Source organism: Erpetoichthys calabaricus, chromosome 2, assembly GCF_900747795.2.
Source record: "Erpetoichthys calabaricus chromosome 2, fErpCal1.3, whole genome shotgun sequence".
Classification (NCBI taxonomy): domain Eukaryota; kingdom Metazoa; phylum Chordata; class Cladistia; order Polypteriformes; family Polypteridae; genus Erpetoichthys; species Erpetoichthys calabaricus.
This window is the reverse complement of record NC_041395.2, coordinates 60,437,898-60,454,634: the sequence shown is the minus strand read 5'-3', so window position 1 is coordinate 60,454,634 and position 16,737 is coordinate 60,437,898. Positions and strand designations below refer to the sequence as shown.

Sequence of the window (16,737 nt, the reverse complement as noted above, 5' to 3'; positions counted from 1 at the left end):
GTAGCATATTTTGAGACCTTGACTGACTAGAAATGGATAAAAAAAAATAAATGCAGAAACTTTTGGGGAAATAATGATTTCCAACATAACAAAAGACTTCATATACAAATCTACTTGGACATGTTTTACATGTCCTTTAAAGAGCTATATATGCTTCATACTTACATTCTATAAGTACGATACATTATTCTGTCCATTTGAAAGCAGTGGAAGAAGTTAGAAAGCACACTTAGAGCACAAATGGTTCAGCAAAGTGTTGTAAACAAACATAGAAGAGACACGGGACATGAAATGCCATACAGAAAAGGTACTATTCAATAATCTAAACTTGGTTTCAAGAAAAGGTGGGAAAGAATTCCCTGATAAATGAAAAACTGACAAAAAACTACAGCAGAGAATGATACAGTATACGCATCTGAGAAGAAAAAGTACATTTTTGGGTTAGGAGTTACAGAACAAAAGATTTCCATACTTCAACTTAGAAGGGACATCTTCTGAAATGGGCTTCCGCATTAAGCTTGTATTTGCATTTCCTACTCCTTGCACTCGTGGTGCTTTTTCCTCTGGCTGTTTAACAGGTGCAGTAGTTTGTTTCTTAGCTGAACGTTTTATTCTTTCTTCTAACATGCTCATATCCTTCTCAGAAAGCTGGAAAAATATGTTGCAAAGTAAAACATCCACAGCAAACAAAAAAAACTAATTTCTAATAAGCATTAAAGACACAAAATATTGCATCACTGTAAGTTACTGTTAAAAGAACAGATTATAGTAGACTTTATAAAAATTAACTCCGTTCATAACAAAGCAGGCACATGGGAAGTATACATAGAAAATGACAGGCAAATTTTTGAGGACTACATATTTTCAAACATCAAAACTTACATTCCCAATAAGTTTAAAAATCTGGTCTCCACAAACATTGTAGGCTGCAACTACAGTATTGAGAGCAGCATTTCGGACTGAAGTGTCACGATCTCCTATATGAATGGCAATTTCTTTGAGTGCTTTAGCTGGTGTGGGTTGACAAACAGTCAATCCATAAAATTCAATTAGACAGCCCAGTTCCTCCAGGCACTCTAAGAAAAAAACAAAATGAAACAGTTTAATACAAAAAAAGTTCAAGCAAGTAAATGGGAGAAGGAAAATAGGAAAGATTTTGAATTATAACAAAATTACTGCAGTGTGAAAAGCTTTAATTTTGTATATGCATAGCCAGTTCAGTTAAAAAGGTTAATATATACCTGATCTCTGCTTTGAATTTTTTGATTTTGTGCCATCCATCAAGAACATGAATAATTTGCTTGTTGGATAAACTTTACACATCATATTCAAAATCGTCCGTACATCCTTGCGTATCACATCTTTAGATTCTCCAACCTTACATTTGCAAAAAGATAAATATTTAACCATTTTTAAAATGTGAACTGGTTGTTCATTAAACAGAAAATTTTAAATGATCACATATATACTCAAGAAAAATGTAATGCAATATATGAGTCAGATGGCCCCTGTGCACACTGGTCTGTCATCAGAACACTGATCTGATTGAAGCTGCTGTGCCACTGCACTGCTGCTTCAACAGAAGGTGCAACTCATCATTCTCACATGCTTTAATGAATATCATAAAACAAAAAAGATACACTTAATAGAGAAAACTCAAACTTCATAGAAATATTTAGCATTCAACAAGAATTCAAGTCATTTCTCTTAGAAAATGAAAACAAATTTGGATTGGAGTTTTAAGTGTACATCAAAACAAAAATTGAAACATTTTAACAATTACAATATTTCTTTAAAATGAGTATCATTTCAAGTGGTTTATATCACGTTTAAACCTGAGACTTTTGAGGAAATCTAATGAATCTGCTTACACCATATACACTTGGCAAATAATGTAAAATATTAACAGCAGCCCTTATTTTACTTAAAAACCATAATCTGTTGGCAGGTATATAAGCTAATTTATCAAGTGAAGTAAATCAAATGTGATGAGAGAAAAACACTTGCCTATATAAAACAATGTGGTGACATACTGTATTTCAAGAACTGTAGTTTGAATCAATTATTTTCTTTTGTAATATGTAGCATTACTATCAAGCAGTTTGACACATTTATAATGAAAATTTTGAAATATAAAATTTGTGAATCACACCTTTGCAGTTGATTATTGCAATACTTAATAATCATTGTATTTTAGGAAAATTTTAAAATTGCACTTAGCTTCTAAAATGGCAATGTACGTACCTTGAGTACGAGGTATGGAATGAAAGATGCTGCCTCAAATTCATTTAGATGATAATCTTCTCTGCTCAGTAAAGCAAACAGAAGCTTTAGATATTCCAAGGCCTTCATGAGGACGCTGGTGTTTGTATCAAAGAACCGCAGCGTTAACCACTTCAAAATCAGATCTAGGCAGCTAAGAATGGCGTCTTTGTCACTTTCCAAGTGCTTAAGAGAAGAAGAAATAAAACTGAGACAAGTGAATACTGCGAAATAACTACCCCATTGAAATTCATTTATTTTGCAGCAAAAAACTTTTCAGCTGAAAAGTTAAACTGTAAAGAATAAACTTAAATAGTGAAATACTGATGATTTATTCACAGAAAAGACTCTTACAAGGAATATGTTTAGTAGTCACCATTCTATACAAACCTATTTTGCCAAGACTATAAATGTACTTTATATAGAGGAAATCAACATGAACTAGTTTTACCTCTATCATTGCTGTTAAGGCTTTGATGTGATGCTGAAAATCTAAATGGAAGAGTTCATCTTGTAGCCACTTAGCTACACAGCCACTCATTTGTGTTTTAAGCTGCTCAACATATTCATCACGAGGGGTTGTAAAGTTCCATTTCAAAGCCTAAGGAAAAAGTATATGAAATTAAAAACAATCACTAACATTTAAAAAGGGGAAAAGCTGAACACCGAGCAGTCTATTTAGTAACTTTAGAAAATTATTGCATGACAATTTAAAATAAAATTAGTGCAATGCACTCTAAATTTACCTTCAGACTTTTCTCATCTTTTATTCGTTGTTCTTTACCATTAGGAATATAGACAAAAATAGGGCCAGATTTATCATCCTCCTCCTTGGCATTGACTTTAGTGGGTGCTTTTTTCCCTAATGTACCCTTAAAACAAAGTAACAAGAGGTCACAACTATGAACATGATAGATCAATTAAATAAAAATGGACAAGAACCACAACTTTATTTTGTGATACAAAGAATGAAGAAAACACACCTTGCCCTTCCCCAGTGAAAAACCATTCTATACGCATGCAAAGGTTGTATTAAGTACCTGTTTATTGGACTTTCCCTTGTTAGACTTAGAAAGACTGGTATTACCATTTACCATACTGTCATTACCCTCCGAAGACACTGATATTGTCTATCAATAAAAAGGATGCCAATAAATAGATTTGCAGCACTCCAAATTCATAAATCTTAAAAGCATCATAAAAATAATTGGATATTGTTCTATATGCCAAAAAGAGCATGAGATGGCACCACGTTAACATTTGACCCACTATAAATTAATTTGTGGATCTACAAAACGGAGAAGACTGGAAGAATCTGAAAAGATTAACACAAATGTATACTCACTAACTTAATACACAAAGTATCAAATCCTAGCCCTTCATTGCCAAAATGCTATTGCTAGCATACCATCAAACATGAATCTATACACAAAACAAACAAAAAAAGTACCTTTGTTTTGCTGGGAGCAGTGGCAGCAGGTTTATTCTTCTTTGGATCAGTTTTTGAATCGGCCGCAGTTACTCCAGAATCATCAGAAGCTGAAGCTGGCGGTGGCTTGGTGATAGCTACAATTTCCAAAAATATATACCATAAGAAGTTAATGAAGTACAACTAGGCAATTCAATTTACAAGATGATTTAAGAAATTGATAGATAAATTTAGTAGGCAGTTGCTGCTTATATAAAAACTTATGCAGCTTTTTTGCATATTAAACTAAGATATTGGCAATGTCACATTTTAAAAGTCAATTTGTAAAAAAAAAAAAAAAAAAAAAAGAAAAAGTAGCAATTTAGAAAATGTATCAATTTTTTAAACAAACAAACATTTCCAAACATTTAACACTAGAATCACTGAAAACTACAAAAAACATCGTAATGCTGGGCCACCTAAAATTCCTTTGTACCTCTTCATCAGTGTCTTTGTTTTGCAAACGAGTCAATCAGCCTGCTATCCCATCCCCCACAGACGCAGCTGAAGTTCTGCCAGCTCAAGTTTGTTTATCTGTGTGTGAGGTGCCTTGAACTGTATAGGGTAAATAAATCGAAATGTATGTATTCCAAATAACATGTGTGTTCTGTGTCTGCAACGATCTGGATAAATGTAGGATCACAGGAAATGCGAGGCAAGAAACGAACACATAACCAAAACAAACTTTTTCATGTTATAGTAAAAGTCAATAAAATGTTGCCGTGAAATGTATAATTTGTGAAGACTGAAGTTCAAATATAAAATAAACATTTTCACAAAAGGTGCAACAACTGAGCCTTTATTCAAAAATATAACCAAAGAAAAAATAATTATTCAATTTACATGTTGCTGTCAATATGTAAAAACCGAAGCCCAAATATCAATTGCATGGCTGGTATAGAGGTAAGAACGGCGGCTTCTAAATCAAGAAATTATGGGTTCGATCCCAGGTCTTCCCTGCATTTACCGTTATGAGTAGTGAGCTGCTGTTTTACTACTATTACATAATAAAAACATACATTTGTTTCGAGTCTGTAACAACTGGTTTAAAGTTTGGCTACTTCTAAAAGATATCACTGAACGGATATAAGCAGACACACAAATGCTGGTGAATCATGTCTTATAAATTTTTTAAGTTCAGTTTTATTCTTGAATAAAGGCACACTTGTTTCATTATACCTTCAAAAAAGTGTTTATGTTATATTCCAGTAACCACTTGAATGATATCAAGTCAGTCTCTGCTTCTCTCATGCAAGCACACACATCCATGTATAAAAAAGCAATTATTTTAAAACACTGTCATTTGAACATTTTTTTTCTTTGATCTTGCCCAATCTTCACATTATGGTGCAAGGTACTGGGAATGCAGACAGACTTCTTTTTGGGCGCATACACTGTCAACATGGCTCTGCCAGATCTAAATACTAGCATGGAGAATTGCACGCGTACTGAAGTGACTTTAGCTACAGGTGGAAGTTCCTGTCCCACTGTATGGTGCCAAGCAGAGTTCTGTTGCAGTGTAGTAGTTTATTAGCCAGTGAAAGCGACATGAAAAAGTTGTCTGTTACGATTCTGCCTTTGTCCAGAAATGACTTTATGACCACAGTCTTGGAAAGTCTTTATCCCATGGGATGACGGGGATCTTTTCCTAAATAAGGAGTAGCATTGCACATGCTAATGCAAATCTGTCGTTTTTCACAAGTTCTGCACAGGTGTCTTTGTTGTCAAAGCACAAATGCTGCACGACAGTCTGATTGCACGTACAACAAACTGTTCTAAACAGACATCAACCAACTGTGGTCATTGCTGCTACTGTGAAAAGAATGGGGATAAATAAAAATGAATTTAAAAAAAAACCTAACTATTTTTACAATTAGCAAAAATTTACAAAGGGTATTACAGACTCAAATCAAATGTTTTTATTATACAATAGTAATAACAGCTCACTACTCAAAATGGAAAATGCAGGGAAGACCCGGGAATGAACCAACAACCTCTTGATTTAGAAGCTGCCATTCTCTAAGCAACTGATAAATGGGCTTCGGGTTTACATATGACAGCAACATGTAAATTGAATCTTTTTTTTCCTCTTTGGTTATAATCTTGAATATAGGCGCACTAGTTTCATTATACCTTTTGTTAAAGTATGTGAACTTCAGTCTTCACACATTATACATTTCACGTCAACATTTTATCAATGTTATGTGAAAAAAGTTTAAGTTGTGTTCAACATTTCTTGCCTCACATTTCCTCTCAACCTACATTTATCCAGATTATTGTAGAAATGGAACACACATGAAACGTATGTATTCCAAATAACGTTATATTATTTACCCTATACAACTCAAGGCACTTCACACCCATATAAACAGACTTGAGCTCCGAGAATTTTGCATCCAACTTCAAGCTGCTTTGGTGGGGGATGGGATAGCAGGCAGCTCAAAGATGCTGATGGAAAGGTGCAAAGGAAATTAAGGTGGCAGGGCATTACAACTTTTTTCGTAAGCTTCAGGGATTCTAGTGTTAGAGTTTTGACAATTTACCAAAATTCCTAAAAAATTTACATTTTAAACACTGGTTTAAACCTAAAACAGACATCATAAACAGAAATTGAACCTAATGTTCAATTCTTCTGCAAAAGAAGAATAATTACAAAACTAGCATTAACATTTTGAGATGTTTAAAACTGCAGTAAAGCAAGTAAAATGTTCAAGCCTTTAGGTTCTTATATTGGATGTCTTTGTGTCTCACCGGCCAAATGCAATCAGCCTTCATGAATCTTAGCTTGTTACTACCTTTCTAAGATTTCACTCAGAATTCAGAACTGGTTTCACTGCTTTTTAATATTTACTTGGAAGTACTGGGATATGCAAGTAGAAAATATAACCATGTTTCAGTCTCACAAAGTCAAAGGACAGATCTATATAAAGATCACTAAAAAGAATGCGTCTCTGATCAAATGATCCATTAGCTTTGGGGATTTCAGAACTTCCGTTAATATTGCCACTAGCAAACAGCTGCTTTATTTCCTCCTTAAAAACACTAAACCAATAATGCATTTTAAAATCTCCATTGCCAACATTTCTAGGAAGTGGCTGTGTTAGTAATTTTCTTTTTAAAGACTGCAAGCCAAACCTTGCTTTCTGAAATATTTCTGCATTCATCTTTGAGCTGTCTCTCCAAAACATTACCCGCAATAATGCTGTCTAACAAACTATCTACTCATCTGGACTACATTCCAGGCTTTCATAAGCTTAACTCCGCAGGAGATTTTCTAGGTAATTTACAGTGTTTTTTTTTTGATAACTGTCTGCTTTATATGCATTAAATATTCCAAATACCTGGAGCAGAGTTGGGCTTTGCACTTGAGGCACCGCTAGCTGGTTTAGATGGAGCAGCTTTCACAGGAGCAACAGGTTTGGCAGGCATAATAGCCCTGGCCTTTTCCAGCATAAATAACACCTGATCCTTGGAAGCAGGCTACAAAGTTTTAAAAGAAATAAGCATAATTTTTCAGCTTGATTATACACGTCTCATTTTTACAAGATGATAACTTCAGCAGTTTGTCCTTTTTACTTATAATCCCACACAGGTAAACTACATATTATATATATATATATATATATATATATATATATATATATATATACAGTAATCCCTCCTCCATCGCGGGGGTTGCGTTCCAGAGCCACCCGCGAAATAAGAAAATCCGCGAAGTAGAAACCATATGTTTATATGGTTATTTTTATATTGTCATGCTTGGGTCACAGATTTGCGCAGAAACACAGGAGGTTGTAGAGAGACAGGAACGTTATTCAAACACTGCAAACAAACATTTGTCTCTTTTTCAAAAGTTTAAACTGTGCTCCATGACAAGACAGAGATGACAGTTCTGTCTCACAATTAAAAGAATGCAAACATATCTTCCTTTTCAAAGGAAACAGACAGTAAAGCTAACAAATCAATAGGGCTGTTTGGCTTGTAAGTATGCGAAGCACCGCGGCACAAAGCTGTTGAAGGCGGCAGCTCACACCCCCTCAGTCAGGAGCAGGGAGAGAGAGACAGATAAAAAAATCAATACGTGCCTTTTGAGCTTTTAAGTATGCGAAGCACCGTGCAGCATACTTAAAAGCTGCACACAGAAGGTAGCAACGTGAAGATAATCTTTCAGCATTTTCAGACGAGCGTCCGTATCGTCTAGGTGTGCGAACAGCCCCCCTGCTCACACCCCCTACGTCAGGATCACAGATAGTCAGCGCAAGAGAGAGAGAAAGAAAAGTAAGTTGGGTAGCTTCTCAGCCATCTGCCAATAGCGTCCCTTGTATGAAATCAACTGGGAAAACCAACTGAGGAAGCATGTACCAGAAATTAAAAGACCCATTGTCCTCAGAAACCCGCGAAGCAGCGAAAAATCCGCGATATATATTTAAATATTCTAACATATAAAATCCGCGATGGAGTGAAGCCGCGAAAGGCGAAGCGCGATATAGCGAGGGATTACTGTATATATATATATATATATATATATATACATACATACATACATATACACACACACAGACTTCAACTTGTACTTGGTCATGAGCAAAATCAGCAGCAACACATCAGGCCAATTGTGCTACATGTAAATGGTAGAAATTCCTTATTTAGAGTACTAAGCCTTTAAAACAAGTCTGCTAATGTGTGAGTGACTAGAGGTTTGAAGAAACATACTAGCCAAGCAAAAATTGCCCACCTTTAAGTAATAACCTAGCATCATATTTTGTCAGATTCTCAGTGTATCTGCAACTGAAACACCACAGGTAACACACAAAGTGCAAAGTAAATAGCCTTCACTAGTTCTCTTAAAGTTGAGTCTTGTATTTATAAAATAAAGTCAGTGAAACAGTGCAAAGATAGTAACTCATGAAAACATTCCTTACATAGTGTGACTAATCTTCTGTAAACATGGTTGGGCAACTATGGCTGGAATATCAGCAGAACACAGCAGTTAAGTCTACCTTGCGCTCTAATCACCAAGAGGACCATCCCACTCCCAACTGCTCAGACAACTGTGCTAATGGAAAGGATTTCCAGTTGGGGAGACTAGGAGTAACATTTTCCCTTTTGCCTCATTTGACTGTGAACTTGGACATGCACTCAAGGAAGCGTGAAACAGTTGGGATAATCATCAGCATCTCCAAGTTTGAGGTCATGGTTCTCTGAAAAGAGTGGATTGCTCTCTCCAGGTGAGAGAGAAACAAATGCCTTTAGCAGAGATGTTCAAGTATTTCAAGATCTTGTTCACGAATGAAGGAAAAAGGGAACATGAGATCTGAGGGGACTGAAGGGCTTCAGCTGTTGTGCCAGCAACGTACCAGTTCATGGTTGAGAAGCAGGAGAAGAGTCTAAAAGAGAAAATTGTTTATTGCTCTATTTACATCCCTGTTCTCACTTTATGTCACGAGTGGAAGATAATGGCTGTAAGAATGAGATCAGGAGTATAAGTGGAAGAAATTAGGTTCCTTTCCAGGGTGGCTAAGCCGATACTCCGTAATAAGGTGAAAGGCTCAGCAATTCACGAGAGCCTCAGGACTACAGGATGACGAGGAGCTAGTTAAAATGGCATGGCTATGTTGCAAGGATGCCCACCCCACCCTCAAGCTGTTCAGGGCAAGTTTCAGTGGGTGGAGACCTTATAGCAGACCTAGGACACTCTGAAGGAATTTAATCTCCCGGCTCGGTGGGGTATGCCTGGGAATTCCCCACAAAGACCTGGGAGTTGTAGCTAAACACAGGGGAGTCTGGGCTGACCTGCTTGGCTTGCTGCCACTATGACCCCTAAGAGAAAAAACAGTTTCAGAAAATGAGACTTGCCTCCTGTAAACTTTGAGACAAGAAATTTAATGCACGTCACTAGGAAAGCTGGGTCTTGCTAGGAATTAGTGTTATGCTGTCAAAGGAATGCCAAATTATCTAAAAATGTTTAACATGTTTTCTGAGGCAGATGTTATATTACAGTGGTGCTGACTGGTTAGGCATCAGCTCTTGATAGTTCCATCCACATTCTGCACTATAAATCAACAGAATTTGGTCACTACAAATAGACACCATGGACTTTAGAATTCAGTTTTTGTCCTCATACATTCCTTCCTTCTTAAACACTAGTATGTCTATAACATTTTTTCCTGTCAACGGAGGCCCAACTACTGAAGTGCCAGAATTCCCTCTCCACCAACCTCGACCATCATGCTAGAGAGTTTATCATATTCACTTTTACCATAAATGTGACACTGGTATGTATTTTCTGAAGTGCAAAGAACTTACAATTTATCTAGGTCAGCAAACTGAAGACTGAACACCTGTAGCATTTGGTGTGTAACACTTGCATCGATTTTTGAAGCTCTTGAAATGTAATGCTGTGTTTATGTCAGGCACTATATATATTACTATTTATATTTTGTTACTATTGTTATATGCATGGCTGTGACAAGGCAAGACAAACTGCTATAAACAAGAATGTGTGTATATTTTTATTTTCTTCTGTAACACAGGCAAATGTGCATAAACTTTTATACTGCACTTGTATATACACCAATTCAGTAATCTACTAATACAAATATTCTGCAAACAGCACATATTGTGTACTGTGCAGTAACTTTACTGTACTTGCAATTGTAAACATTCAATTTAATACTACCTTAAGTTTACCAGTAGCTTTCTGCATTTTTTCATATCCAAGGTGCATCATAAATGTTGGAAGTGCATCCTGAGCTTTTTTTCTTACATCACCATTTCTATCTTCTAGGCAAGAATAAAGATGAGGTACACACTGAATGAGATCTGGGGATACTGAGCGCATTGTTGGAAGTTTTTCAGCCAACCAGCCTAAAAGCTACCAAAAAGTGTGGAGGAGAGAGAATTATATGAAATTATAATCAACAAATACATTTTGGAGTTTGCACTAAAATGACTGACAGATGAGCAGGGTTTAAATGAAATGCTTTATCTTTGAGACTAACACACACGTTTAATAACTTAAGCATAGATCTCAGGATGAATTGCAGTACTACCGCAAGTAATACCTCCTGTCTCAAGAAGGGATTTTCCTTCTTAAGTTCTTCTGATAAATCTTCTCCTTCCATCCATTCCTTCAATCCAGTTTGTTCAACCCAAGAATTAAGTGTTGACAGGGCTGCAGCACGAACATTAGCCTGCAAGTTAATCAAAATAACTAAACTGATGCATTTTAAAGTTTCTTTTCATCAACAGTGATAAATGTAATGAAAACTTTATATCGCAAATTTTTTTTTTTTTTAGCAAAACTCCATTAAAACAAATAACTTGATTATGAAGTCCCACTTCACACAGCGATACACACACACATTATATATATATATATATATATATATGTGTGTGTGTATATGTATGTGTATATGTGTGTGTGTGTGTGTGTGTATCTCCAACCATCCATCCATTTTCCAACCCGCTGAATCCGAACACAGGGTCACAGGGGTCTGCTGGAGCCAATCCCAGCCAACACAGGGCACAAGGCAGGGTGCCAACCCACCGCAGGACACACACAAACATACCCACACACTAGGGCCAATTTAGAATCACCAATCCACCTAACCTGCATGTCTTTGGACTGTGGAAGGAAACCGGAGCACCTGGAGGAAACCCACGCAGACACGGGGAGAACATGCAAACTCCAAGCAGGGAGGACCCGGGAAGCGAACCTGGGTCTCCTAACTGTGAGGTTCGCTTCCCGGGTCCTCCCTGCTTGGAGTTTGCATGTTCTCCCCGTGTCTGCGTGGGTTTCCTCCAGGTGCTCCGGTTTCCTCCCACAGTCCAAAGACATGCAGGTTAGGTGGATTGGTGATTCTAAATTGGCCCTAGTGTGTGCTTGGTGTGTGGGTATGTTTGTGTGTGTGTCCTGCGGTGGGTTGGCACCCTGCCTAGGATTGGTTCCCTGCCTTGTGCCCTGTGTTGGCTGGGATTGGCTCCAGCAGACCCCTGTGACCCTGTGTTCGGATTCAGCGAGTTGGAAAATGGATGGATGGAGATATATATATACACACACACACTCACAAAAGTGAGTAGACCCCTTACATTTTTGTAAATATTTTATTATATCTTTTCATGGGACAACACTGAAGATGTGACACTTTGACACAATGTAAAGTAGTCCGTGTACAGCTTGTTTAACGGTGTAAATTTGCTGTCCCCTCAAAATAACTCCACATACAGCCATTATTATTATTCACCACTAAGTGAAAAATGTCAAAATTGTGCCCAAAGTGTCAATATTTTGTGTGGCCACCGTTATTTTCCAGCACTGCCTTAACTCTCTTGGGCATGGAGTTCACTAGAGCTTCACAGGTTGCCACTGGAATCCTCTTCCACTCCTCCATGATGACACGGAGCTGGTGGATGTTAGAGGCCTTGTGCTCCTCCACCTTCCATTTGGGGATGCCCCACAGATGCTCAATAGGGTTTAGGTCTGGAGACATGCTTGGCCAGTCCAGCATCTTTACCCTCAGTTTCTTTAGCAAGGCAGTGGTCGTCTTGGAGGTGTGTTTGGGGTCGTTATGTTGGAATACTGCCCTGTGGCCCAGTTTCCGAAGGGATGTCACAGTACATGTTGGCATTTATGGTTCCCTCAATGAACTGTAGCTCCCCAGTGCTGGCAGCACTCATGCAGCCCCAAACCATGACACTCCCACCACCATGCTTGACTGTAGGCAAGACACACTTGTCTATGTACTCCTCACCTGGTTGCCACCACACACGCTTGACACCATCTGAACCAAATAAGTTTATCTTGGTCTCATCAGACCACAGGACATGGTTCCAGTAATCCATGTCCTTAGTCTGCTTGCCTTCAGCAAACTGTTTGCGGGCTTTCTTGTGCATCACCTTTAGAAGAGGCTTCCTTCTGGGATGACAGCCATGCAGACCAAATTGATGCAGCGTGCGGCGTATGGTCTGAGTACTGACAGGCTGAGCCCCCATCCCTTCAACCTCTGCAGCAATGCTGGCAGCACTCATACGTCTATTATCAAAAGACAACCTCTGGATACGACGCTGAGCACGTGCACTCAACTTCTTTGGTCGACCATGGTGAGGCCTGTTTTGAGTGGAACTGGTCCTGTTAAACTGCTGTATGGTGTTGGCCACCGTGCTGCAGCTCAGTTTCAGGGTGTTGGCAATCTTCTTATAGCCTAGGCCATCTTTATGTAGAGCAACTATTCTTTTTTTTAGATCCTCAGAGTTCTTTGCCATGAGGTGCCATGTTGAACTTCCAGTGACCAGTATGAGAGAGTGTGAGAGCGACAACACCAAATTTAACACACCCGAGACCTTGTAACACTAACGAGTCACATGACACCGGGGAGGGAAAATGGCTAATTGGGCACAATTTGGACATTTTTCACTTAGGGGTGTACTCACTTTTGTTGCCAGTGGTTTAGACATTAATGGCTATGTGTTGTTATTTTGAGGGGACAGCAAATTTACACTGTTATACAAGCCGTACACAGACTACTTTACATTGTATCAAAGTGTCATATCTTCAGTGTTGTCCCAAGAAAAAATAAAATATTTACAAAAATGTGAGGGGTGTACTCACTTTTGTGAGATACTGTATATACATATACACACACATATTATAGATGCTAATGAAATACACTAACAGCATAACTTACTTTACTGTCTCCTAGCACAGTAATAATAGGAATACCGAGCGTCTTCACATGATGTTTAAGGTTTGCACCCATTGCTGTTGCCATATGCTGCAAGATGCTTAGTGTCTGCTGCACCTGTGGAATAAGAGAAGGCACGAATAGTAAAGTGAAAAATGCACTAAAAATAGATACCTACTTCAAATTAGCTGCATTAACAATGGTCTTCTTCATGCATTTTACTTAAACATTAGATTTTGAACAAAATTACCAAAATTTTATTGGAATCGTTAAGGCGTCCTTTCAGTGCTAAAGGAAGCTCTCCAATGTTTGGCTGAATAAATTTGGCATCATTTAATATGGCCGTTACTTCATCAAGCCCTTCCTTTCTTATCTTCCAGTTTTTATCACCAATCTTTGACACGATTTCAGAAGTTATCTTGTCACTGGAAAGACAGCAAACCATTAAATCTACACATTGTGCTATAATTCAGTTTGTTTGCAAAAATACAGAAATAATTATAGTAACCTAATATCTGTTCTGGGCAAGAGATCAACAACATCATTTCCATTTTCCTCTTGTTCATCTGTTTCTTCATAATCATCTTCACCACTTCTTTTTGTTGTTCCCCGAAAAGGTTCAGCTGGTATTTGACCTTGCATCTAAATGGAACCATTGGTTGTTTATTTGAGGAAAGAGGAAGTAGAGAAAAAACACTTCATAAAGTACTTTAACACAGTTTCATCATCACATAGTATTACTATCAACTGTCACATTTGAAAAATACCTATTTGAACATAGTAACATTTTATGGAAACAAATTAAAAATTAAACAAGAGGTTAGTAAACACAAAATATATTAGACTATTAGAGAACTTACCTTTTCAAATTCAGCATCAATCTGTGCCAGCAATGCGGGTTTTTCATCTTCAAAAAACATACGTAAGGGTGCACCCATATATAGGTACATCACACCAAGTAAAGAAATAGCAGATGTTCTCACAGCCTACAGGAAGAATCAATGATCAAGTAAATGTGATTTAGGATGCCCATTTCTTCCATATATGAAGATTAAAGGGAAAAATTCTACATGCATCTTAATACCACAAATACTAGACAAGCTGAATCTATTAAAAACATGGAAATTAACTTACAGGGTTTGTTGCACCTAAAGCAGTCTTCACATTGTTGATGAATGCTTTAACATTTATCCTGGGGAAAAAACAGGCTTGGGAGTTAGACTGAAATATTTGAGATCAAGCTAAAATCCAAAGGAAGTCACCAATGTAGAAATAAACTTCCTAAATCTCCTAGATACTCATGGATAAGCCTATTCTTTAACTTACAACCAAAACACTCACAGGTAAGCCGAATGTGGAAATTTAAAATTAAATCAGTTCTGCTAAATATTACTTTTTAAAGTAACAACTAACTTAATGGAATATCTCATTGAAGTATCTGTTTACAAAAAAAAACAAAAAACATGCGTTCACAGAAGTACTGCCTTTTTAAAATGTTACCTGAGGCAGTCTGTGTAAAACGTGTGAAAAGAAGTTAATAAAAGTTCTAGGTATTGATTTAATCCAGCGTGTACTGAAGTAAAATTTAATCCACCCAGTTTTGGATCACAGGGAGCCAGTGATCACTGCAGCAGCACTGAGTGTAAGGCAAGAAACAAACGTGGTATGCCGGTCCTTTGCAAACAAAATTGCACAGCCAAGCAGAATAAATGTGTTCTGTGTGCAATCCAGAAACAGAAATAAAATGTATACAAAAAACACTTTTAAAACCATACTTATATTAAGTTATTTTTTTTTACTTTTTAGTACACTTTTTAAGTCTCTCATGCATCACTTGTAAAATAAGTGTGGGCGCTTTTCTTCATCAATCAATCAAAATCTTGGCCCAAGCGCCCACACTTATTTTACGAGTGATGTATGAGAGACTTTTTTTTTTTTTACTTTTTAGTACACTTTTTATCTTAATATACAGACAAAGTAAAAACATTTTTTGGTCTAGTTTCTGCCCTAAAATTTTCGGCTTACCTGCGAGTATATTTGGCAACACATTTTGAAACATTTGCAGAATTTATTAATATATCTGTTCTACTTTTGCACACATTTCCTGTTGCATAAAGATAAAAATATTTTTTCAAATATGAAAAAATAAAACATGAATGCAAATTAAACATTACTGACTGCAGCTTACCCAGCAAACCCAAATTCTTTCATAGCATTTGCAAGCCAGGTTAAAATCTCTGCTTGATTTTTGGGATTCTTCTGAGCAAAGGCCATTTTAACAACCTACAAACATGACAAAAATGACAAATTATGCTGTCTATTACTAAAATATTAGATAAAACACAACCTGAGAATTCAGATAACACTTGTTGAAATGAAGTATCAAAAGGGATATGAAGCCCTTGATTTAAAAAAAACAGGCTTTGGCCTTACTTTTTTAAAAAAGTTTGACATTTCTCTCTATGGTTTTTGGGGATGTTGAAGACTTTGCTTGATAATTTGTAAACACTTCCTGCTATAGAAGATTTAGCATGATTAAATTTAATAACTTACTATTTATTCATTTGGGAGGATTATGCTGAATTATTTTAAAACAGTATAATGACCACGAACAGGTAGCATATCTGTGGGAACAGGATTAAATACAGTCCTGCGTGTGAACCCACACACAGCTCTGGCATTAATGTGTGTATGATTAAGGCCTGGGAAAAACTATTGATGAAAAAATCTCAAGATTGATCTCTTGAATCTTTATTCTGCTGAATTACTCTATGTAGATTTTTGCTTCATTTTTAGAGTCCATTCCAGTAGATGGCACTAATGCGCCTGTTAAGTCGTTCTATGGAAAAAGCACTTTACTACTTCATGTAAAACGGAGTTTAATCAGTGTCTTAAGACACTTAAATCAGATGTGTGGACTTACTACGGATTCAGACAGTACATTGGTAAAGAACTGAGCAAAAGTAAAGCCATATGCAAGCTGTGCAGCTCAGAAGTGTATTGCTGTAACAAAACAAAATTTGAGAAATCATTTATCCCAATGTCACCCACCAACATAAACATTCAAATGAGTAGAGCCTAAACAATCTGCAGATGGCATTTAGCTCCAACCTTCTGTTTAATTCACATGGTGCCAAAATAAATAATCTACAGCAGTTTTTATCTGTAAAGATGAGACCCTAAAGAGAAGATACCCTACGCACCTCATCCGGCAAAGCAAGCAGGCAACGGTTGGAATTTTCATAGAAGCCTGCGATACAAAAGTAAGCGGCTGGACTTGAATTAGCTCCAAAATAGCGGCATCATAAGTTATGATGGCCAGTA

General features: G+C 37.1%; 1 protein-coding gene and 1 non-coding gene across 2 annotated transcripts in view; both read right to left on the bottom strand.

The window, feature by feature from the left end:
- Positions 1-16,737, bottom strand: part of ckap5 (cytoskeleton associated protein 5) — a 112,837-nt gene that overhangs the window by 38,426 nt on the left and 57,674 nt on the right. Inside the window, 18 exon segments of the mRNA XM_028793839.2 lie at positions 1-26; positions 473-648; positions 883-1,076; positions 1,242-1,377; positions 2,245-2,448; positions 2,714-2,863; positions 3,009-3,134; positions 3,303-3,392; positions 3,713-3,828; positions 7,072-7,210; positions 10,410-10,604; positions 10,795-10,923; positions 13,417-13,530; positions 13,664-13,838; positions 13,922-14,055; positions 14,274-14,399; positions 14,548-14,605; positions 15,602-15,696. The exon segment at positions 1-26 is cut by the window's left edge and continues 148 nt beyond it. Of these exon segments, the coding sequence (XP_028649672.2) occupies positions 1-26; positions 473-648; positions 883-1,076; positions 1,242-1,377; positions 2,245-2,448; positions 2,714-2,863; positions 3,009-3,134; positions 3,303-3,392; positions 3,713-3,828; positions 7,072-7,210; positions 10,410-10,604; positions 10,795-10,923; positions 13,417-13,530; positions 13,664-13,838; positions 13,922-14,055; positions 14,274-14,399; positions 14,548-14,605; positions 15,602-15,696 (2,383 nt within the window).
- LOC114647473 (small nucleolar RNA SNORD67) lies at positions 1,492-1,606 on the bottom strand. Its single transcript, XR_003715534.1, has one exon. It is a non-coding gene; the product is annotated as a small nucleolar RNA SNORD67 (small nucleolar RNA).